Source organism: Chiloscyllium punctatum, chromosome 30, assembly GCF_047496795.1.
Source record: "Chiloscyllium punctatum isolate Juve2018m chromosome 30, sChiPun1.3, whole genome shotgun sequence".
Lineage (NCBI taxonomy): Eukaryota > Metazoa > Chordata > Chondrichthyes > Orectolobiformes > Hemiscylliidae > Chiloscyllium > Chiloscyllium punctatum.
The window spans coordinates 8,022,133-8,047,012 of record NC_092768.1 but is presented as its reverse complement, the minus strand read 5'-3'; the positions used below and the strand labels follow the sequence as shown (position 1 = coordinate 8,047,012).

The 24,880-nt window shown below is 47.8% G+C and overlaps 1 protein-coding gene across 1 annotated transcript in view; it reads left to right on the top strand.

Annotated features, from left to right (window-relative positions):
• LOC140454974 (zinc-binding protein A33-like) overlaps window positions 1–21,762 on the top strand; it is a 33,096-nt gene extending 11,334 nt beyond the window's left edge. The window contains exons 4-6 of the mRNA XM_072549649.1: window positions 8,555–8,577; window positions 15,057–15,169; window positions 19,616–21,762. Of these exons, the coding sequence (XP_072405750.1) occupies window positions 8,555–8,577; window positions 15,057–15,169; window positions 19,616–20,172 (693 nt within the window). The 3' untranslated portion in view covers window positions 20,173–21,762. The remainder of the gene's footprint in view (window positions 1–8,554; window positions 8,578–15,056; window positions 15,170–19,615) is intronic.
• The last annotated feature ends 3,118 nt before the right edge of the window (window positions 21,763–24,880 follow it).

Here is a 24,880-nt window from a genome sequence, read left to right as displayed (position 1 = left end):
CGTGAGGAACTGGCGTGAAAGTGGAATGGAAGCTGGGGCGGATCCTTCATGATCTTGTCAGAGTCTGAATGACCTCCTCCTGCTCCGGTCTCTGATGTCCTCATGTGACCTGGGCTCACTGTGTGTGACTCTGAGCTCACAGCAATGTGGTTGACTCATAACCTGGAGAGCCCCATTTAGGGACGATAGATGCTAACTCAGCCAGCGATGCCATTGCCCCGTGAATGAACAGTTAAAAAAAAAATCAGTGATTGTTTTATAGCTTTCATTTAATCAAATTGACCTTCCCGCTGATATATAGGGGTCTGGCCTCCAAGGCTAGGGGGAGGTACAAATTTTAAGCAAGGTATGGGCAGTACGGTGGCTCAGTGGTTAGCACTGCTGCCTCACAGCACCTGGGACCTCCATTCGGGTGACTGTCTGTGTGGAGTTTGGACATTTTCCAGGTGCTTGGGTTTCCTCCGGGTGCTCCGGTTGCCTCTCACATTCCAAAGATGCGCAGGTCAGGTGAATTGGCTGTGCTAAATTGACCGTAGTGTTCGATGTATTAGTTAGGGGTAAACATGGGGAATGGGTCTGGGTGGGTTACTCTTTGGAGGGTCAGTGTGGACTTGTTGGGCCGAAGGGCCTGTTTCCACACTGTAGGGAATCTAATCTTAATGTCAGACTTTTGGGGGAAATCACTGCTTCCAATCATTCACAGACAGACTGCTCGCTGTTAGAGGGTGCTCAGTGGTGTTGAGGTGAGTTTTTACAGTCCAAAGGGCCTGGCCTTCGGGATTCAGACAGGCTCAATTCCCACCCTGGGACATGAGGAAACTTCAATGGAACAAATCTGGAGGAAAAGCTGACCTGAGTGAGCAGGGGTGAAGAAAACTACTGGATTGTTGACAAAAAGCTCACTTGTGTTGCTCGGGGAGGGAAATCCGTCTGACGCGTGACAACAGTGTGCTTGACCTTTCACTGACCCCTGACAGGGCCAAACGTGCACCTTTTGGAGTAGTCAGGAGTGTCCTGCTCCTCGGATGCTGCCTGACCTGCTGTGCTTTTCCAGCACCACATTCTCGACTCTGATTCCAGCATCTCCAGTCCTCACTTTCTCCTGCCTGTAGGAGTAGGCCTGCCCTTGCCAATGAGGCCTACAAGTCTGTGTCTCTTGTCTCCTCTCTGCCTGCAGACCTTTCCCCGGACAATTGTCCATCCAGTTCACTTTTTTTACAGAGACTTACACGAATCTGCTTTGTCTTTTTGTAAATTTGTACCTTTTGGCCACTAAGCCAGCGAGACAATTTTTCCTCACCTAGTCCGAATCTTTCATAATTTGACCGCATTTATTCAAACTCCCCTTTCCCCCTCAGGTGGACGCAGTGTATGCTAGTTACAGCACTGTCCCTACTCTTTCCAATTGATTGAAGTTTTGTGATCCTGATTTGATCCCAAAAGCCTGGTGCACATACACACATACACACCCACACACATACACATACACACTCTCACACACACACCTACACACACTCTCACACACACATAAACACACCCACACACATACACACACAAACACACACAAACACAAGCACACAAACACACACATAAACACACCTACACACATACACACGCACACTCTCACACACACATACACACACCCACACACATACACACACAAATGCAAGCACACAAACACACACATAAACACACCTACACACATACACACACACACAAACACAAGCACACAAACACACACACACCCACACACACCCACACACATACACCCACTTACACACACTCACACACACTCACAAACGCATGCACACACATCAACACACACACACACTCTCACACACCTAAACACACATACACACACAAACACGGGCACACAAACACACGCTATCACACCCCCACACACATAAACACAAACACACGCACACACAAACACGCGCAATCAAAAACACACTTTCTTACACACACACCCCTATACACACACCCATAAACACACACACACAAACACACACACCTATGCACACAACACAAACACCCACTCACACACACTCACACTCACACACTCAAATGCATATACACACATCAACACACACACACTCTCACACACCCACTCACACAACCTAAACGCACATACACACACAAACACACGCACGCACACACTCTCTCACACACATGTAAACACACACAAACACACACTCTCACACACACAAACACACACATCTATACACACACCCACACACACATACACACGCACACAAACACGTGCCCACACATAAACACACACACACTCCCACACACAAACATACCCACAAACACCTCCACACACAAACACACACACACAAACACACGCACACACATAAACACATGCACGCACACACCCACACACAATCATACACACGCAAATGCGCACACACACAAATACATGCACGCACGCACGCACTCTCTCTCTCACACACCCACACACACATGTTCTCTCACACACCCACTTATACACACATAAACACATCCGCACGCACACACACACTCTCTCTCACACCCACACACACACACACACACACACACACACACACGTTCTCTCACACACCCACTTATACTCACATAAACATGTCCGCATGCACGAACGCACACACTCTCTCTCTCACACACCCACACACACACCCACTTATACTCACGTAAACATGTCCGCATGCACGCACACACACACTCTCTCTCTCACACCGACACACACACACGTTCTCTCACACACCCACTTATACTCACATAAACATGTCCGCATGCACGCACGCACGCACACACTCTCTCTCACACACCCACACACACACATGTTCTCTCACACACCCACTTATACTCACATAAACACATCCGCATGCACACACACACACACACACACCCACACACACACATGTTCTCTCGCACACCCACTTATACACGCATAAACACATCCACACGCACACACACACACTCTCTCTTTCACACACCCACACACATGTTCTCTCACACACTCACTTATACACACATAAACACATCCGCACGCCTGCACTCTCTCTCTCACACACCCACACACACACATGTTCTCTCGCACACCCACTTATACACGCATAAACACATCCACACGCACACACACACACTCTCTCTTTCACACACCCACACACATGTTCTCTCACACACTCACTTATACACACATAAACACATCTGCACGCCCGCACTCTCTCTCTCACACACCCACACACACACATGTTCTCTCACACACCCACTTATACACACATAAACACATCCGCACGCACACACACACAAACACTTGGGCACAATTGGGTTAATACAGTGTCCGGAAGATCCAGCACCAAGTCCCTGCACCATTTTGTACTTCAGGCCTACAAAGCCAAAAATCCCAGCATCAAGTTTAACAGTTACATCAGCTTGTAACTGCTCCTTCAAATATTTGGTTATGTGCTCTACCTGTCCTGGGTGAGTCTGATCGGGGTAGTGCAGAGGTAGTTTTACTCTGTATCTAACCCCGTGCTGTCCCTGTCCCTGGGAATGTTTGATGGGGACAGTGTAGAGGGAGCTTTACTCTGTATCTAACTCCGTGCTGTCCCTGTCCTGGAAGTGTTTGATGGGGACAGTGTAGAGGGAGTTTTACTCTGTATCTAACCCCGTGCTGTCCCTGTCCTGGGAGTGTTTGATGGGGGACAGTGTAGAGGAAGCTTTACTCTGTATCTAACCCCATGCTGTCCCTGTCCTGGGAGTGTTTGATGGGGACAGTGTAGAGGGAGCTTTACTCTGTATCTAACCCCATGCTGTCCCTGTCCCTGGGAGTGTTTGATGGGGACAGTGTAGAGAGGCTTTACTCTGTATCTAACCCCGTGCTGTCCCTGCCCTGGGAGTGTTTGATGGGGACGGTGTAGAGGGAGCTTTACTCTGTATCTAACCCCGTGCCTGCGAATGTTTGCTCAGGACTAGATTAAGCAGGCCCTTGGCACAGTAGTTTGATGAATTGAATACTGGATTAATTTCCAAACATGATAGATTAGCAGCACATGATAAACATCAGAAACCACAAAGACAATTCGTATCAACACCCTTGAGCAGGATGCTGCTGACGTAACACACAGGGGAAGCAAAACCACGGGGTGAGCTCAGGGTTAGTTGAGATCACTGTGGTTAGGAAAGCAGCCTGCATTGTGAAGCAGCAGCAGCTCCTCTGCGCAAACACTGCGCGGTGCAAATATTCTGATGCCTTCTGCTTTGATTGTGGATAGACTCAGAAGTTGAATGGGTTTGGGGGTAGGGGGGAGAAGGCAAGGCGCTGGTCCGGATTTCAACGCTGAGCTGCCCTTGACACTTGGCTTCACAGGGATAGTTTACTCTGATGTGCGGGCAGTCTGGATTTATGCTTACCCTCCAGCCCAGGGAATGCCAGAATGAAACACTTTCTCAGAGCTTGGTTCAGGTTAAAATTGCCTTTGGTTTCAGTCGAACTGGACCCTGTGATGGGAATAGGATGCCAGCGATCCTGGAGATAGGGCACGTTCTCCTGTCCACGATTTCTCATCCACTCAATTGTGCCCAGTTCTATTGCACAGTTCCCACCGTCTGTGCCCTGATAGCGAAGGGATGGAAGAGGGAAGGAGATTTCCACAGGGAATCGGAATTATGTGGTCATTTTCTGTCCTGTCACGACTTTTCAAATGATTGAAATTTCACAATATGATTTCCTGATGCTTGTTGGTGTTTCAATTTGTCAGCACTTTTTGACTCACATGATTCGGTGAAGGAAATCAGGAATGGCTCAGGCGGGCAGCATTCGAAGGAGGCCAGAGGCTCTGGCTCACTGGGGGAAGCCTGTGGACACATTGGGTTTCTGGATGAGCTCAGGCTGACAGAGGGTGCTTGCAAATCAGGTGAAAGGTCCTACAGTCAGAGAGGTGTATGGGGACACAAAGCCCCTTCAACCAATCCAGAAAGGCCCTGCGTCCCAACCAAAAAGCCCCCCCCCCCGGCCCATTTGAAAGTCATCTCATGAGGGTAGGTTGGAAAGGCTGGGCTAGCTTCCCATGGAGTTCAGAAAAACAGGGAAGGGTTTGACTGACGTGTGTCACCGAAGTGGCCATGGGTGGGATGATTCCTCTGGTGGGTCAGTCCAGCGCGGGGAGGTAGGGGCGGGGTTAATGTGATAAAATTTCAGAGTCACCCCTTTTTAAAACCCGAACTTAGAAGGAATCGATGGCCTTTCTCTTCCCCTCTCAGAAGGCTGAGCGAGGTCTCTGCCTCGGAATATTATTCAGGTCAGCTCCACAGATAAACTCCTCTGCAAGCCAGAGGGAATCCAAGGATACGGTGAGTTGCTGGGAATGCTGGATCGGAAGCAGAAATGGATCAGATCTTGTGGAACGGCAGAGCCAGGATTGAAGGGCTGGATCATAGAGTCATAGAGGTGGCTCAGTGGTTAGCACTGCTGCCTCACAGCGCCCGAGACCAGGGTTCAATTCCCGCCTCAGGCGACTGACTGTGTGGAGTTTGCACATTCTCCCCGTGTCTGCGTGGGTTTCCTCCGGGTGCTCCGGTTTCCTCCCACAGTCCAAAGATGTGCAGGTTAGGTGAATTGGCCATGCTAAATTGCCCCATAGTGTTAGGTAAGGGGTAAATGTAGGGGTATGGGTGGGTTGCGCTTCGGCGGGGCGGTGTGAACTTGTTGGGCCGAAGGGCCTGTTTCCACACTGTAAGTAATCTAATCTAATCAGATGCACAACACAGAAACAGACCCTTCGGTCCAACTCATCCATGCCAACCAGATATCCCAACCAAGTCTAGTCCCATTTGCTAGCACTTGGCCCATATCCCTCCAAACCCTTCCTATTCGTATACCCATCCACATGCCTTTTAAATGTTGCAATTGTACCAGCCTCCACCACTTCCTCTGGCAGCTCATTCCCTACATGCACCACCCTCTGCGTGAAAAAGTTGCCCCTTAGGTCCCTTTTATATCTTTCCCCTCTCACCCCAAACCTGTGCCCTCTAGTTCTGGACTCCCCCACCCCAGGGAAAAGACCTTGTCTATTTATCCTATCCATGCCCCTCATGACGAACGGTCTACTTCATAAACAAAAAAAAAACCACAAACTATCCAGAGATGCTTGTGTTACGTTCCTGGGCTTACTTGGAGTTGGTGAGGGGCTACGCATTCACTCACGGCGATTGTGATCCTGTGTCCTGTTTATGGATGGAGTATTTATGTAACAAAAGACACCCCTCTACTGGCCTGAGAGAGAACTGCGGCAACCAAGCTGAGTCCATGTCCCCACTCTCTCAGTAACGTTCCCCTCCAGCCAGGGGTCATTCCAAGTGAAGTCAGCTGCTCTTTCGCAGTTTTATTTGACTTTTATTTGAACTGATGCTGAAGGTCAGTTGAGGGTGGCCGCACAACTGGAGGTTGCATGTCCGCGGACATTCAAAAACAGGACAGGAAGCTGAGTTGGTTAAAAACACAAGCGGGAAAATTTCTTTTATTCGTATAGCAGCCTGGTGTATTGTACCAGAACTGTATGTAAACACTTGCCAGATGTCAAAATAGAATAGAACATAGAATAGGATCCCTACAGTGTGGAAACGGGCCCTTTGGCCCAATAAATCCACACCGACTCTCCAAAGAGTATCCCACCCAGATCCATCCCCCCTACCCTATTATCCTACATTTACGCCTTACCAAAACACCTAACCTACACATCCCTGAACACTACGGGGAAATTTAGCATGGCCAATCCACCCTAACCTACACATCCCTGAATGCTATGGGACAATTTAGCATGGCCAATCCACCCTAACCTACACATCCCTGAACACTATGGGACAATTTAGCACGGCCAATCCACCCTAACCTACACATCCCTGAACACTATGGGACAATTTAGCACGGCCAATCCACCCTAACCTACACATCCCTGAACACTATGGGGAAATTTAGCACGGCCAATCCACCCTAACCTACACATCCCTGAACACTACGGGGAAATTTAGCACGGCCAATCCACCCTAACCTACACATCCCTGAACACTACGGGGAAATTTAGCACGGCCAATCCACCCTAACCTGCACATCTTTGGACTGTGGGAGGAAACCAGAGCACCTGGAGGAAACCCACACAGACACGGGGAGAATGTGCAAACTCCAGACAGACAGTCGCCCGAGACTGGGATCGAACCCTGTTGCTATGCGGCAGCAGTGCTAATTACTGCTGAACAAGAACAATACCCTTGTGGCAATGCGAATGGACTCATGACTCTACAACCCTGGTGCTCTTGATTCAAATCCTCACCTGGTAGCTGGTGGCAATTAGAATTCAATCATTCTGAAAACTGGACATTGGTTAGGCCACTGTTGGAATATTGCGTGCAATTCTGGTCTCCTTCCAATCGGGAGGATGTTGTGAAACTTGAAAGGGTTCAGAAAAGATTTACAAGGATGTTGCCAGGGTTGGAGGACTTGAGCTACAGGGAGAGGCTGAACAGGCTGGGGCTGTTTTCCCTGGAGCGTCGGAGGCTGAGGGGTGACCTTATAGAGGTTTACAAAATTATGAGGGGCATGGATAGGGTAAATAGACAAAGTCTTTTCCCTGGTGTGGGGGAGTCCAGAACTAGAGGGCATAGGTTTAGGGTGAGAGGGGAAAGATATAAAAGAGACCTAACGGGCAAAGTTTTCGCACAGAGGGTGGTACGTGTATGGAATGAGCTGCCAGAGGAAGTGGTGGAGGCTGGTACAATTGCAACATTTAAGACGCATTTGGATGGGTATAAGAATAGGAAGGGTTTGGAGAGTGATGGGCCGGGTGCTGGCAGGTGGGACTAGATTGGGTTGGGTTATCTGGTCGGCATGGACGGGTTGGACCGAAGGGTCTGTTTCCGAGCTGTACATCTCTATGACTCTATGTTTGCTTTTAACTCTTCTTTTAGAGTCATAATGGTGACGATTGCCGTTTTTGAATAAAAGCTCTTGAATCGCTAATCCCCTTTAAAGGAGAAAATCTGGTCAGGCAAGACCCACTAAAATGGGGTTGGCTCTTAATTAATATCAGAAATGGCCTCAGCAAGGTACTCAGACAAAGGACAGTTAAGGCTGGACAATAAATACTGACCCAGATTTGGGGGTGGTGGGGGGGGGGGGGGGGGGAGGTGGGGGTGGGGGGGTGGGGGGCGTCCCCGGTTAAAAAAAAACACTTCTGGAAAAGTAACATTTAAGTGGAGGAATGATTTCATTGTGTCAGGGTATGTTCCTTTGGGATGGAGGAAGGTGAGGGGAGATTGATTCAAGGTTGATAAGTTTATGAGGGGTTTATAGAGTGTCTGGCAGTGCATGGAACAACTGTACATTGAAGAACTTGTGGATTCATCCAATTAACTGACCTAACACTGTTAGCAGGTGGAATGGAGTGATGGGACTGCATGAACCTTGGGTAACGTGTCCCTGATTTCACAATAATGTTTCCATATTACACAGTATGTTAGTAAGCTGCACAATGATTACACCTTTTTAAAATCAGTATTTCTTCATTTTCTTTTTCAGGAGATCAAAGACATTCTTCAGAGGTGCGTAAGACATCAGTTAATTCATATTTCCCTCATCCTCTTTCACTTTGTCAATACCATCCCACAAAATTCCCCTTCAACAGGGCACTCTTGAGATCTACTGAACAGGCCACGGAATGGGTTCAATAGAGAGTAGAGCTCCCTCTACACTGTCCCCCAACAAACACTCCCAGGACAGGGACAGCACAGGGTAAGATACAGAGTAAAGCTCCCTCTACACTGTCCCCATCAAACACTCCCAGGACAGGGACAGCACAGGGTAAGATACAGAGTAAAGCTCCCTCTACACTGTCCCCATCAAACACTCCCAGGACAGGGACAGCACAGGGTAAGATACAGAGTAAAGCTCCCTCTACACTGTCCCCATCAAACTCTCCCAGGACAGGGACAGCACAGGGTAAGATACAGAGTAAAGCTCCCTCTACACTGTCCCCCATCAAACACTCCCAGGACAGGGACAGCACAGGGTAAGATACAGAGTAAAGCTCCTCTACACTGTCCCCCATCAAACACACCCAGGATAGGGACAGCACGGGGTTAGATACAGAGTAAAGCTCCCTCTACACTGTCCCCCATCAAACATTCCCAGGACAGGGACAGCATGGGGTTAGATACAGAGTAAAGCTCCTCTACACTGTCCCCCATCAAACACACCCAGGATAGGGACAGCACGGGGTTAGATACAGAGTAAAGCTCCTTCGACACTGTCCCCATCAAACACTCCCAGGACAGGGACAGCACGGGGTTAGATACAGAGTAAAGCTCCCTCTACACTGTCCCCGTCAAACACTCCCAGGACAGGGACACCACAGGGTTAGATACAGAGTAAAGCTCCTCTACACTGTCCCCCATCAAACACACCCAGGATAGGGACAGCACGGGGTTAGATACAGAGTAAAGCTCCCTCTACACTGTTCCCCATCAAACTCTCCCAGACGTGGGACAGGATGGTGTTAGATACAGAATAAAGCTCCCTCTGCTGTGTCCAGGACAACACTACCAGGACTGGGATAGTGCAGGGTTAGACACAGAGTAAAGCTGCCTCTACACTGTCCTCCATCAAACACTCCCAGGTCAGGGACAGCACGGGTTTAGATACAGAGTAAAGCTTACTGTACACTGTCCCCATCAAACACTCCCAGGACAGGGACAGCACAGGGTTAGATACAGAGTAAAGCTCCCTCTACACTGTACCATCATCAAACACTCCCAGGTCAGGGACAGCACGGGGTTAGATACAGAGTAAAGCTCTCTCTACACTGTTCCCATCAAACACTCCCAGGACAGGGACAGTATAAGGTTAGATACAGAGTAAAGCTCTCTCTACACTGTCCCCATGAAACACTCCCTTGACAGGGACAGCACGGGGTTAGATAAACAGTAAAGCTTCCTCTACACTGTCCCATCATCAAACACGCCCAGGACAGGGACAACATGGGGTTAGATACAGAGTAAAGCTCCCTCTACACTGTCCCCCATCAAACACTCCCAGAGCAGGGACAGCACATAGTTATGCATAGCATAAGGTGTTCCCTGCTCTCTCCGGCTTAATGCTCAATAATTGGTGATGGGATGGGCTGGAGCATTCTTCCCTTGAACCCTAAGGTTGGAATAGACAATAGACAATAGGTGCAGGAGTAGGCCATTCAACCCTTCAAGCCTGCACCGCCATTCAATATGATCATGGCTGATCATCCTTAATCAGTATCCTCTTCCTGCCTTATCTCCATAACCCTTGATTCCACTATCTTTGAGAGCTCTATCCAACTCTTTCTTGAATGAATCCAGAGCTGGGCCTCCACTGCCCTCTGGGGCAGAGCATTCCACACAGCCACCACTCTCTGGGTGAAGAAGTTTCTCCTCATCTCTGTCCTAAATGGTCTACCCCGTATTTTTAAGCTGTGTCCTCTGGTTCGGCACTCACCCATCAGCAGAAACATGTTTCCTGCTGCCAGAGTGTCCAATCCTTTCATAATCTTATATGTCTCAATCAGATCCCCTCTCAGTCTTCTAAGCGCAAGGGTACACAAGTCCAGTCGCTTCAGTCTTTCAGTGTAAGGTAATCCCGCCATTCCAGGAATTGACCTCGTGAACCTACGCTGCACTCCCTCAATAGCCAGAATGTCTTTCCTCAAATTTGGAGACCAGAACTGCACACAGTACTCCAGGTATTATCTCACCAGGGCCCTGTACAGCTGCAGAAGCACCTCTTTGCTTCTATACTCAATTCCTCTTGTTATGAAGGCCAGCATGCTATTAGCCTTCTTCACTACCTGCTGTACCTGCATGCTTACCTTCATTGACTGGTGTACAAGAACACCCAGATCTCTCTGTACTGCCCCTTTACCTAAATTGATTCCAATGAGGTCGTAATCTGCCTTTCTGTTCTTGCCACCAAAGTGGATAACCATACATTTATCCACATTAAACTGCATCTGCCATGCATCTGCCCACTCACCTAACTTGTCCAGGTCACCCTGTAATCTCCTAACATCCTCATCACATTTCACCCTGCCACCCAGCTTTGTATCACCAGCAAATTTGCTAATGTTATTGCTAATACCATCTTCTATATCATTAACATATATTGTAAAAAGCTGCGATCCCAGCACGGATCCCTGCGGTACCCCACTGGTTACTGCCTGCCATTCCGAAATGGAGCCGTTTATCACTACCCTTTGTTTCCTATCAGCCAACCAATTTTCAATCCAATCTAGTACTTTGCCCCCAATACCATGCGGCCTAATTTTACTCACTAACCTCCTGTGTGGGACTTTATCAAAAGCTTTCTGAAAGTCCAGCTTCACTACATCCACTGGATCTCCCTCGTCCATCTTCAGAGTTACATCCTCAAAAAATTCAAGAAGATTAGTCAAGCATGATTTCCCCTTCATAAATCCATGCTGACTCTGACCTATCCTGTTACTACTATCCAGATGTGTCATAATTTCATCCTTGAAAATAGACTCCAGCATCTTTCCCACCACTGAGGTCAGACTAATTGGTCTATAATTTCCTGCTTTCTCTCTCCCACCTTTCTTAAAAACTGGTATAACTTTAGCCACCCTCCAATCCTCAGGAACCGACCTCGAATCTATCGAACTCTGGAAAATAATCACCAACGCATCCATGATTTCACGAGCCACCTCCTTCAGTACCCTGGGATGTAGACCATCAGGCCCCGGGGACTTATCAACCTTCAGACCTAACAGTCTCTCCAACACCAAATCCTGGCAAATATAAATTCCCTTAAGTTCAGGTCCTTCAGCCACTGTTACCTCAGGGAGATTGCTTGTGTCTTCCCCAGTGAACACAGATCTGAAGTACCCATTTAATTCCTCTGCCATTTCTTTGTTCCCCGTAATTTATTCCCCTGTTTCTGTCTTCAAGGGCCCAATTTTAGTCCTAACCATTTTTTTGCCTTGCACATACCTAAAAAAGCTTTTACTATCCTCCTTTATATTATTGGCCAGTTTACCTTCGTACCTCATTTTTCCTCTGCGTATTTCCTTCTTAGTAATCCTCTGTTGCTCTTTAAAAGCTTCCCAGTCTTCAGTTTTCCCACTTATCTTTGCTATGTTATAAAGTTAAAAGACAAAAAGTATATGTTTCTTAACTTCCCTTGTCAGCCACGGCCACCCATGCCTCCTCCTGGGATCTTTCTTCCTTTTAGGAATGAACTGATCCTGCATCTTCTGCATTATACTCAGAAATATCCGCCATTGTTCCTCCACGGTCATCCCTGCTAAAGTATTGCACCATTGAACTTTGGCCAGCTCCCCCCTCATAGCTCCATAGTTCCCTTTATTCAACAGAAGTGCTGTCACTCCCGACTGTACCCTCTCCCTCTCAAATTGCAGATTGAAGCTTAATGTATTATGGTCACTACTTCCCAATGGCTCCTTCACTTCGAGGTCTCTGACCAATTCTGGTTAGTTACACAATACCAGATCCAGAATTGCCTTCTCCCTGGTCGGCTCCAGCACCAGCTGCTCTAAGAATCGACCTCTGAGGCACTCCACAAAATCTCTTTCTTGAGGTCCAATACCATCCTGATTCTCCCAGTCTACCTGCATGTTAAAATCCCCCATAACAACTGTAGTAACATCTTTGCGACAGGCCAATTTCAGCTCCTGACTCAATTTACATCCGACATCAAGACTACTGTTTGGGGGCCTGTAGATGACTCCCAAGAGGGTCTTTATACCTTTAGTATTTCGCAGCTCTATCCACACTGACTCTACATCCCCTGACTCTAGGTCTCCCTGCGCAAGGGACTGAATATCCTCCCTTACCAACAAGGCCACCCCACCCCCCTCTGCCCATCAGTCTGTCCTTACGATAGTGCATGTAGCCTTGAATATTCATTTCCCAGGCCCTGTCCACTTGAAGCCACGTCTCAGTTATCCCCACAATATTGTATCTGCCAATTTCCAAAAGAGCCTGAAGCTCATCCAACTTCTGTCTAATGCTTCGTGCATTCATGTATAGTACTTTTAATTTGTTACTGCCCTCACCCTTCCCATCAACCCCTAATTCACTCAACCTTACAGCATGATCCCTTTTTGAGTTTTCTGCCTCACTGATACAGTTGTCTTTCTTGACTTCCCTTGTTCTAACTTTCCCTTCAATTTCCTTTTTAAACATCCAGTTTGCCCCTCTGCCCCCCCACCCCCCGCTACTTAGTTTAAATGTAGCGGTGTTGCAGTAGCAAACCTGCCTGCCAGAATGCTGGTCCCTAACCTATTAAGATGCAAACCGTCTCTCTTGTATAATTTATGCTTACCACAAAATATACCCCAGTGATCCAAGAACCTAAATCCTTGCTTCCTGCACCAATTCCCCAGCCACACGTTCAAGTCCATTATCTCCCTGTTCCTGGCCTCACCAGCCCGAGGAACTGGAAGCAAACCGGAGATAACCACCTTGGACGTCCTGATTTTCAGCCTTCTTCCTAGTTCTCCGAAGTCCCGCTGTAGTATGTTCCTCCTTTTCGTCCCGACATCATTTTCTTTACTCAGCGGGTTGTGAGTTCATGGAATGCCCTGCCAGTATCAATGGTGGACTCTCCCTCTTTATGGTCATTCAAGCGGGCATTGGATAAGCATATGGAGGTTATTGGGCAAGTGTAGGTTAGGTAGGCTTCGGTCGGCGCAACATTGAGGGCCGAAGGGCCTGTACTGCGCTGTATTTTTCTATGTTCTATGTTCTATGTTCTATTTGTGCCGACCTGTACCACCACCCCTGGCTCTTCACCCTCGTCCTTGAGGATTTCCTGCACTCTGTCCGCGATGTCTTTAACCCTGGCACCAGGAAGGCAACACACCATCCTTAAATCCCGTCTGCTGCCACAAAAACCCCGGTCAGTTCCTCTCACTATGGAGTCCCCTATTACCACGGCTCTGTGCGATGTCCGACTCTTCCGCTCTGCCTCTGCGCCAACTTTTGATTGATCGACCTGGCCGCCTCGGGGACTGGCAGTGTCATCAGTCTCTATTGTTTCCAAAAACTTCAACTTGTTCCTGACAGGTACTTCCCCCGGGGTCTCTTGCACCTGTCTCCTCTCTGCCTTCCTCATCGTCTGCTCTCTTCTGGTATGGTCGGTGTAATAACCTCGCTGAAGGTCTTGTCCAGAAAGATCTCGTTCTCTCGGATGAGCCTAAGGTCCTCGAGTTCTTTCATCAGTGCTGCAATATGTTCTGTCAGTAGCTGAACGTGCACACACTTTCCACACTTATACGAGCCAGACACAGCAGAGTCGTTGACCTCCCACATCAAGCACGTAGCGCACTGAACCAGCTGGGCAATCATGTCTTCACCCTCTTCAACTGCGGCGTAATCACTTCACTCAACCTCCTTGTCAAAGACTCCTGAGCTGAAGCCTCACTCTTCGATCCAAACTTCCTTAGACCCTCTTTTTGTGGCAAGTCTGTGGACTCTTAATGTAGGTTAGAGGAGGAGAGAGGGAGGGAGACCCTACCTTGTAGGACCTGGGGTTTAGAGCACACCCACTCTAATAGCAATCACTTACCTTCCCGACCGGCTTTGTGCTCCGCCTGAACTTCCACCGCTCTCTGCTGCAAAAAGACCGTTGGCATCGAGGTAAGTTCTTTATATAGCAATGAGATAGCAATTATATAGGAATGGTGTGAATGAGAATGGAGCTATGTCACATCATCGAAAACAGCAGTGTATATTAACCAATTTCGCAGCATTAATAGAAACACTTTCAATAAACAATTCATGCCTTTTTCTTATCAACTGAAGTTTGTCTGATTGATTATCATCAAAGGAATACATTTGAGAGTGTCATTGAGGTAGTCGTTTGCTGAGGTGTAATATACATTGTGAATCACGTCTTCCCCACCTGCCTCACGAAACCCTTTTTATCCCAACTTGATCAAAGCTCATCAAGTGTTTTGTGTTGTTGAGCTGAGGTCTTTTTGGTTTTTATTGATAAACCTCTGTTTGGTCTCCAGATGTGACTTCGAGACAGAACCTCTTCCAAAGATACCTGAGCTGAATCTGGAGGAGTTTAATGGACCTCTGCAGTACACAGTATGGAAACAAATGTTCAAGATTATAAGCCCAGGTATTGCTCTCTTCCCTCTTGCCCTGTCCTCCCCTCACTCTTCTCTTGCTCTTCTTCCTCTCTTCTCTCCTCTCCTGTCTTCACATTCTGACTTCTCTCTCTTTTCTCCCCTCTTTCACCTCTCTTCTTTCGTTCTCTCCCCGCTCCACCTCTCCTCTCCCCTTCCTCTTCTCATCCTCCATCCTCTCTCATCATCTCCTCCCTCCCCGCTCTGTCTCATCTCCCCTGCTCCTGTTTTTATTCCACTTCCTACAATCCCCTCCCAATTGCATTAACCTCTCACAAGAGAAGCACTTTGAGAACTAACTTTACCTCAGTTCTGATTAACGTGTAAAACAAAATACCTCTGCACCCACCTGCAACTCCACATTCAATTCCCGTGAAGATTTGTCATTTATTTGTCACTCTCATGGTGGGGTAGGGGTGGAGTGGCGTGTGGAGGGGTAGCATAGTGGAAATCAAGCCTGACTATTCCCAGATTCATCACCAAATTAAAAACTTTATCAAAGTCACAAAGTCCTCAATTTGACTGGTGGATGGTCCCAGGCTAAAAGATTCTTTTGCCTAGGATGGGGGAGTCCAGAACCCGGCTAGGAGGCTGAATTCCTGATGAAGGGCTTTTGCCCGAATATCGACTCTCCTGCTCCTCGGAGCTGCCTGACCTGCTGTGCTTTTCCAGCCCCATACGCTCAGCAAAGAGGCTGAATAAGCTGGGGTTGTTTTCCCTGGAGCGTCGGAGGCTGAGGGGTGACCTTATTAAGGGTTTATAAAATTATGAGGGGGCATGGACAGGATAAATAGACAAGGTCTTTTCCCTGGGGTGGGAGAGTCCAGAACTAGAGGGCCTAGGTTTAGGGTGAGAGGGGAAAGATATAAAAGGGACCCAAGGGACAGCTTTTTCACACAGAGGATGGTACATGTGTGGAATGAGCTACCAGAGGAAGTGGTGGAGGCTGGTACAATTACAGCATTTAAATGGCATCTGGATGAGTATATGAATAGGAGGGGTTTAGAGGGATATGGGCCAAGTACTTGCATATTGGACTGCTGGCAGATTAATTAAGGATATCTGGTCGGCATGGACGAGTTGGACCGAAGGGTCTTCTTCCGTGCCGTACATTTCTGTGACTTTATGTAGTCACAAGGATTACTATTCGCTCCAGATAAGTAGATTCTAATCACAAGGAGAAAGTGAGGATCGCAGATGCTGGAGATCAGAGATTCTAACCACAGGTTAACAATTGTAATCTTGTTGACATATCTCTAGTTGTTAAAACTAGGTCGGTGAGTTGGCCACGTTAAATTGCCCCGTGTTCAGGGATGTGTAGGTTAGGGCATTAAATCATGGGAAATGTAGAGTAATAGGGTAGGAGAATGGGTCTGGGTGGGACACTCTTCAGAGGGCTGGTGTGGACTTGTTGGACCTGTTTCCATTCTGTAGGGAGCCTATTAAAAACAAGTGTGGCACGGTGGCTCAGTGGTTAGCACTGCTGCCTCACAGCGGCTGGGACCTGGGTTCAATTCCACCCTCGGGCCACTGTCCGTGTGAAGTTTGCACATTCTCTCCGCGTCTGTGTGACTTTCCTCCTGGTGCTCTGGTTTCCTCCCACAGTCCAAAGATGTACAGGTTAGAGTGAATTGGCCATGCTAAGTTGCCCCATAGTGCCCAGGGACGTGTAGGTTAGGTGCCTTGGTAGGATATAAATGTACGATAACAGAGTAAGGGAATGGATCTGGGTGGGTTACTCTTCGGAGGGTCGGTGTGGACCTGTTGGACCAAAGGGCCCGTTTCCACACTAGGGATTCCTTAAAAACTCCAACCCATCCTGTATAAACTCTCATAAATACACATACAGATCGAGCAAAGAAACATTGGCATTATGGGGTGCAGGGAAAAATAACTGGGGGAAGCAATTCAGCAATGCCTGTCCACTGAGGTGATCCTTGAGGTGGCCAGGATCTTCTGAGCTTCAACTTCTCTCCTCCAAATCTTTCCACTTCTTCACAAGAGGCGCACCCAAACTGCCAAATATCCGACTTATTGGTTATATTCCAGTAACCAGTGAGGCAAAATAAACTGACTTCCTTCCGACATTAGACATTTCACTGGCGAGGAAGATTATACGGTCGTGATTGTAACATGGTCAGCTCAGTGGACCTTATCGAGAATGTGTTCCCTGATCGGGGCCCTTTACCTGGTGCAATCAGGGAGCCCTGGCTGACAGATCTAGACCAGAGGTCCTGTTCACTCTGGGGGTGGGCCCACATGTACCTAAAAGGTGACCTGGTGATGGGAGACCTGCATCTGTGGAGTTAGTACTTCATTGGCAAAGAGAGAAAAACACATTCCTGATCAAATTCACTCATAGCGGTCGTCCTTGTGTTGGGGGATAAGTATTTCTGGCATCATTCTGTTACTTTGGGATCGAGCAAGTGGCATCCAGGGAGAGGGAGTGTCAACAAGGACAATGAGGCCTGCAGCTCCACCGCATTGTTGGGGAATGGCCGAGTAAATCCTGGACCCTGTTACGTATCGACTCTGGCCACGCTTTATGGGCTCAATGTTCTCAGTCATTGTGGATGGGCTCACAAAGTGGCTGGACACATATTGAGTTCACCGTCAGACACAGAGACAGCAATAGAAAATCTACTCGCATCTTTTCGTAATACACAGACCCCCCCCCAACCCCCACCCCACCCCCTCCCCCTCCGCCGGGAGTGTCAAGCACAGATAACGGGCTATCATTTAACCAGCAGGGAATTTCCTACAGCCAAGTAGTATTCAACTTTTAAGGTCAGCTCCATGTCCAACAGTCTGGCAGAAAGAGCAGCCCAAACTTTGAAGCCAGGCTTAAAGAAACGGCCTCCAGCTTCATGAGATACGAAACTGTCCCAGTCATACAGTCATAGAGATGGACAGCATAGAAACAGACCCTTCGGTCCAACCCGTCCTTGCCAACCAGATATCCCAACCCAATCTAGGCCCATTTCCCTCCAAACCCTTCCTATTCATATACCCATCCAGATGCCTCTTAAATGTTGCAATTGTACCAACCTCACCGCTCATGCAAGCACAGGGACAGCTCCAGCAGGGTTGCTAATGGGGAGAAAAACTTTGTACTGGGGGGTGGGTGGTGATGGTAAACGGCATCGGCAATGGCAATGTCGTACACAAGACCCCTCTAAGTAAGAGACAGTTTACTTCAGGGGAAGACGTTTGGTGTCCAAACCTTTGTAATGGCCCTTCATGGGTAAGAGGTGTGGTCGAAGCTAGGTCAGGTCCAGTGACGTGTACAGTTCAGGTAGGTGTGATGGTCCTAAACCAACATGGGGACCATATGGAAGCCTTAAACTCTCAAATGGCATGGAAGTTAAACGTGCCCGGCTCCTCGGCCGTCTTTCTGCGTGTTCTGGAACCCATGGGTTCCCACTCTCTGTCAAGAATTGTCATACCTCAAGATCTGAGATGAACACAGCAAAGGTCACCATCTCAGTGCCCTTGCCACTTGAAGGGGAACTTAACTACTTTCAAGATGCTCCGGGTGCAGGAGGTGAGCTACTGTGCTTTACATGCTGCCCGTATCAGGGGCCAATTTGGCGGATCCTGGCCCAATGCTTAAATAATCCAGGAGGAGCTACAGCAAAAAAAGGAATGGCCTATGTTTTCTGAGTTAGAGGGGGAGGCGTGTACAGATTGTAATGAGGTCAGCCAGGTGGAGTTCATAGAATATGAGTTCCCTGATTGGGGCTGTTAATCAGGGAGCCCTGGTGGATGGGAATGTCAGGGGTACTGTTCACTCTGAGAGCTAGCTCTGAGGGAGCTGGATCAGTGCCAAGGACTCTCCACAGGTAAACAAAGGATGACTTGGTGATGGAACACCATCCTCTTGTGGAATTATTTCACACACCATCTGCCTCTTGCAGCAATTTGAAGGCTCCTTCCAGTGTTGTTCTCACCTACAAGCTTGTCCAGCTACTCAGCAGCCAATCAGAGCTGGTGTTCTCAGGCTGGTGGCCTTTGTCATCAGAATTGGTCACAACCTCATGAACCAATCAGCAACTTGTTGCTGGCCCAACTTGACTTTGTACAGGCAGCCCTAATGAAATTAGATTCACCCCCACCCCCATCCCCCACCCCGTACTGCTTGGACAAAGCAGCAGTGTAAACATGACTCACAATGAGTGTCTTAGCAATTGGCTTTTTTATATAGGCAGCCATTCCTTCAACAATTTTTGATTAACAAAATAGTCCTTTTCCCGTTTCCATCTGCAACTGAAAAATACAGAACGTTAGAAGATAAGGTCTATAAAAACATCTAAAATGGCTCTGACATTCCTGTTAACCCTTTTGCCGACTCGCAGCTTCGGATGAACTCTTGAGATGTATCTAGTCCGTTCATGCTTTGATCGCACCTTGAAGGTAATCTGTTTCTCTCTCAATTGCAGTTCCTGCCCATTTGTCACTGGACCCAGAGTCAGCGAGCTCGGACCTTGTCCTCTCCAAGGACCAGACGACAGTGAAGGGCCGCTTCAAGCTGAAAGACAGGCCATACGGCCCCAGGACCTACCCCGCAGTGCCACACAGTCAGAAGCAGTTCAGTAATTACGGCTGTGTGGTCACGCGGGAAGGCTTCACTTCAGGCAAGCACTACTGGGAGGTCAACGTGGAGAGAATGGACGAGTGGATCATTGGCGTGGTGAAGGAGTCTGTGAACAGGCACGATGCAGTCCCGCTGACACCCTCGCAGGGCTTCTGGACCTTGAGAAAGTGGAATGGAAGTGTCTACGGTCCCGAGCACACGTGCAGTTTCGACGCAAATCTGAGGAGGGTGGGAGTCTGCGTGGACCACCAGAGAGGGCAGGTGTCCTTTTATAATGGCGATGACATGACACACCTCTGCACCGCAACGGGCCAGTTCAGAGAGAAGATCTACCCTTTCTTCCTGCCTTTTCCACAGACCGTGACTAAGGAGGCACTGAATCTGTTCCACTTGAAACTGTAGCTCAACGGGGCACAGACAGTGCCTGTTCGGAGCATCTCTCCTTCCAGGAATAGGGGAAGCGAATGTAATTTTGGCAGTTACTGCTGAAGGAATAACAGCAGCTACAAGGCATTAGCGAGACTGCCCTTGGAGTATTGTGTACACTTTTGAGCGTGTTACTTGAGTAGGGATGGAGTTGTGTTGGAGGTGGTTCAGAGGAGGCCCACTGCATTGACTCCAGAGATGAGGGGTTTACCTTATGAAGAGAGATTAGGTCCATACTTGCTTGAGTTTAGAAGAACTAGTGGAGATCTACTCGAGGAATATCAGATGCGGGAGGGGATGGACAATGTAGACAGGAGATGTTTCCTCATGTTGGGCAATGTAGAAGGAGGTCATCATTTTAGAGTAAGGGAGTAACAGATGTAAAACTGGGGTGAGGAGAAATGACTTCCCTCAGAGGGGGAGAGCCTCGAATCCGTGGAGTTCACTACCCAAGAGTGTAGTGGATGCTGGGACACTGCGGCAATTTAAGGAGGAGATAAACAGGTTTTTAATTAGCAATTTTTAGTTTAGATTACTTACAGTGTGGAAACAGGCCCTTCGGCCCAACAAGTCCACACCGCCCTGCCGAAGCGTAACCCACCCATACCCCTACATCTACATCTACCCATTACCTAACACTACGGGCAATTTAGCATGACCAATTCACCCTGACCTGCACATCTTTGGACTGTGGGAGGAAACCCACGCAGACACGGGGAGAATGTGCAAACTCCACACAGTCAGTCGCCTGAGTCGGGAATTGAACCCGGGTCTCTGGCGCTGTGAGGCAGCAGTGCTAACCACTGTGCCACCGTGCCACCCACTGGTTGAAACGTTATGGGCAGCTTGCAGGAAAGTGGAGTTGAGGTCGAGATGAGATCAGCTGCAGTGGTATCAAATGGGTGGAGGAGACCCGAGGGGCTGAATGGTCTACTCCCTGCTCCGAGTTCTAATGCTCCCCGGGCTGACCATCTGGCAAGTTAATGTCACAGCTCACTTGCCCTGTGCCAAGCAGTTCTATCGAGGATGCAAAGCTGCAATTGGCTTGACTGGCAGGACATTGTTTCTTCAAACTGGAATTCATGTCATGTCATGTGGCTGTGGGTCCCAGTAACTATGAGAACACAAACTTGTTTATGGGAATCGCAAATATGGATGCTGGAGATCTGAGGCAGAAGCAGAAAGTGCAGGAGAAGCTCAGCATCCTGAGAGATGTGAGAGAGAGAGAGAGAGAGGGAAAAACAGAGTCAATGTTTCCAGTCTGGTGGGCCTTGGGTCAGAAGAGTTCTGAGAATCTCCAGCGCTTTCTGGTTTTGACTTGTGTAGCCCTTTCCCAGGCGTTTTGTTTGCTGGAGCAATGGACAGCGATAAATGAGGTTCCAGCTCACAAGGGAAAAGCTCCTATTCTGACTGAGTGCTGGTGGCACTTATTGTAAGGGTGTACACACTGACATTCCACCTGTCTGAATACCCTCAGGGCTCACCATCCTCAGCCATCAGGTGCCAGAGTGGGTCTTGAACCTGGAATTCCTGGGACACAGGCAGTAAAACAACCCTGCCTGTCACATTTACCCCCCCCCCCCACCACATCTTCCTGCTGCACCACTTTTGCTAAGAACTTTGGTGTTTTTAATTTCTTTCCAATAAAAATGATTGAAGTTTTTGCTTGGTGATACATAAATTACTGCATCTTGTCAAAGAGTTTCAGCTCACGACCATCAAAATAAGTGCACGATAAAATGGACCGTTCAAATCATGGTGATGTCAACAGTATTGCCCCTCTCTCAGTACAGACAGAGATACTACTGGTTGTGAGTTTGAATTGAGGGTCACTGCGCCTCAGGCGAGGGAAGAGATTGAGGAGTAGAAGTCTTTCATGGCAATCTTTCATGGTTGTGGGAATTGCACTGACACTGCTGGTATCCAGCCAACTGAACACCATTCAAGTTGCAAGATTCCAAATGAATCATTTTCAGTTGTTCCTTCCACACACCGACATAAGACACGCTTAGTGGCTATATGGATCCAGGATTATTAAATTTAATACTTCCCGGTACAAATTCGCAGATTTGTCGAAATTGCAGCGCAGAGGCGGGACCATTTGAGCACATTGCGTATGACACAGCTCGTCCAAACATCAACAGGTTCAATCTCTCATTGCTGCAGACAAGTCTCTCCTTTCCAGATATCTGTCCTTTGGACACTTGCTGTTATAGCAGCATCCACCGCTCTTTCGGTTAAAACTTTTCCCAATCAGTATGTCAGCATCAGACACATTCAACACGAAATAATCATCAAATTCTGACCACGACCAGGGCTTTTAGCTCTCAGAGTGATGCTGGATAAAATGATTTGATTTCTCACTCTGAATCTCCCCCTTGCTCTCAGAAAATTGCTGAAAATAAAACACAGCGATAGCTGATCCCATTCTGTCACCTCTGAGTCACACAGTCGTAGGATCAAGTCCCCCACTTAGATTTCAACCTAATAGTCAAAGGTGGAACTGCAGTACGGCAGGGCAGGATGTCTGAGGTTCTGATTGTCAGATTAAATGTTCTATCCTCTTCAGGTGAATTTTGTTGTGCATTTGTTCCTGGTATGAGGGTGGGCATAACTAGCCCAGCATTTCTTGTCAATCCATAACTGCCCTGGAGTTGGTGGTGGTAAACTGCCTGCTCAAACCATTGCAGTCCCTGGGGTAGAGAGACACTCACAAAGCTTTTAAGGAGGGAGTTCCAAGTATTTGACCATCAACACTGAAGGAATGGCGATATATTTTCCAGTTAATATGGTGAGTGGCTTGAAAGTGAATTTTCAAGGGGTGGTGTTCCCATGTAGCTGCTGTTCTTGTCCTTCCAGAGGGAAGAGTTTGTGTATTTGGATGATGCTATCTAAGGATCTTTGGCGAATTCCTGCAGTGCATCTTAGAGGTTGCATGCACTGTTGCTACTGAGTGTCAGTGGCAGAGAGAGTGGATACTTGCGAATGTGATGCCAGTCAAGAGAGCTGCTTTGTTCTGGGTGAGTGTTGAACTTCCTGAGTGTTGCTGGAGCTATACTCACTCTCTCAGGCAAGTGGGCAGAATTTTGTCATACCCCAGACTTCTGCTTTGTATATGGTAAGCAGGCTTTGAGGATTCAGGAGGTGAGTTGTTCCCCACATGATTACTAGCCTCTGACACTCTCTTGAAACCAGTTTAGGTGTGTATATGGTGAGTCCAGCTGAATTTCTGGTCAATGGCAATCCCTAGGATATTGATCGTGGGATTGTAGTGATGGTAATGCTATTGAATGTCAAAGGGATTGGCAAGATACTTGCTTACTGGAGACGATCATTGCTTGGCATTTGTCTGGCACAACGATTACTTGAAAAGTGTGGTGCTGGAGAACCGCAGCAGGGCAGGCAGCATCCGAGGAGCAGGAGAATCGACGTTTTGGGCATAAGCCCTTTTTCATCGATTCTCCTGCTCCTCGGATGCTGCCTGACCTGCTGTGCTTTTCCAGCACCACACTTTTCAACTCTGGTCTCCAGCATCTGCAGTCCTCACTTTCTCCACAACGATTACTTGCTAGTTGTCATCCCAAGCCTGGGAATCGTCTATATCTTATTGCATTTCAACATGTGCTGCTTCAGTAACTAAAGAGTCATGAATGGTACTGAATATTGAGCACTCTGATAGGGTACGGTACAGAGTCCACTTTTGTTTGTCATTTATAAAGATTTCCATTTATAATAAAAAATGTAGATGGAGATGTAAAAAACATGGTTCAAAAGCTTTTGTATGACATCCAATTTAATGGTATAATTGACAGTGAGGAAGGTCATCTGAGCTTACAAAGAGACCTTGATCAATTAGATCAATGGGCTGAAGATGGAGTTTAATTTGGATAAATGTGAAGTATTGGATTTTGATAAAACAAGTAAGGATATCACTTATACAATTAAAAGTAGGGTGTTGGCTCATGTTGCAGAAAAGAGAGAATGAGGGATTTGGGTACATAATTCTTCAAAGTTTGCATCACACATACAAGGCCTTTAGTAAACTTGCCTTCATTGCTCAGATCTTTGAGTAGAGGAATTGGGACCTCATGATGAGCTTGAGCAGAATATTGGCGAGATGCCATTTTGGAGTACTGTGTCCAGCTCTCGACGCCTAGTTACAGGAGGGATATCATTAAGCTGGAGGGGTCCAGAAGAGATTTACCAGGATGTTTCCAGGAATGGGAGGGGAGCGTTATGGGGAGATGCTGAACAGGCTAGAACATTTTCACTGTAGCACAGGATGTTGAGAAGCGACCTCATAGAATTCTATAAAATCACGAGGGGTATAGATAAGGAGAGTGGCATGTGTCTTTTCCCGAGGGCAATTTCAAGGCTAGGAGACATATTCTTAATCTGAGGGGAAATAATTTATAAAAGACACGAGGGCCTTTTTTTCCACAGAGAGTGGCTCATGTGTGGAATGAACTTTCCAAGGAAGTGGTGGATAAAAGTACAGTTGAAAGACATTTAGATAAGTACATGCACAAGAAATAACAGCCAAGTGTAGGGAAGTAGGATTAGTTTAGTTTGGGGTCATGGTGGGCATGGACTGGTCTGTTCCATGCTGTATGAATCTCTGACTCTATGACTCAATGGCTTCTGATCTATTGATTGAGGGAAGGTCGTTGATGAAGTAGGTAGA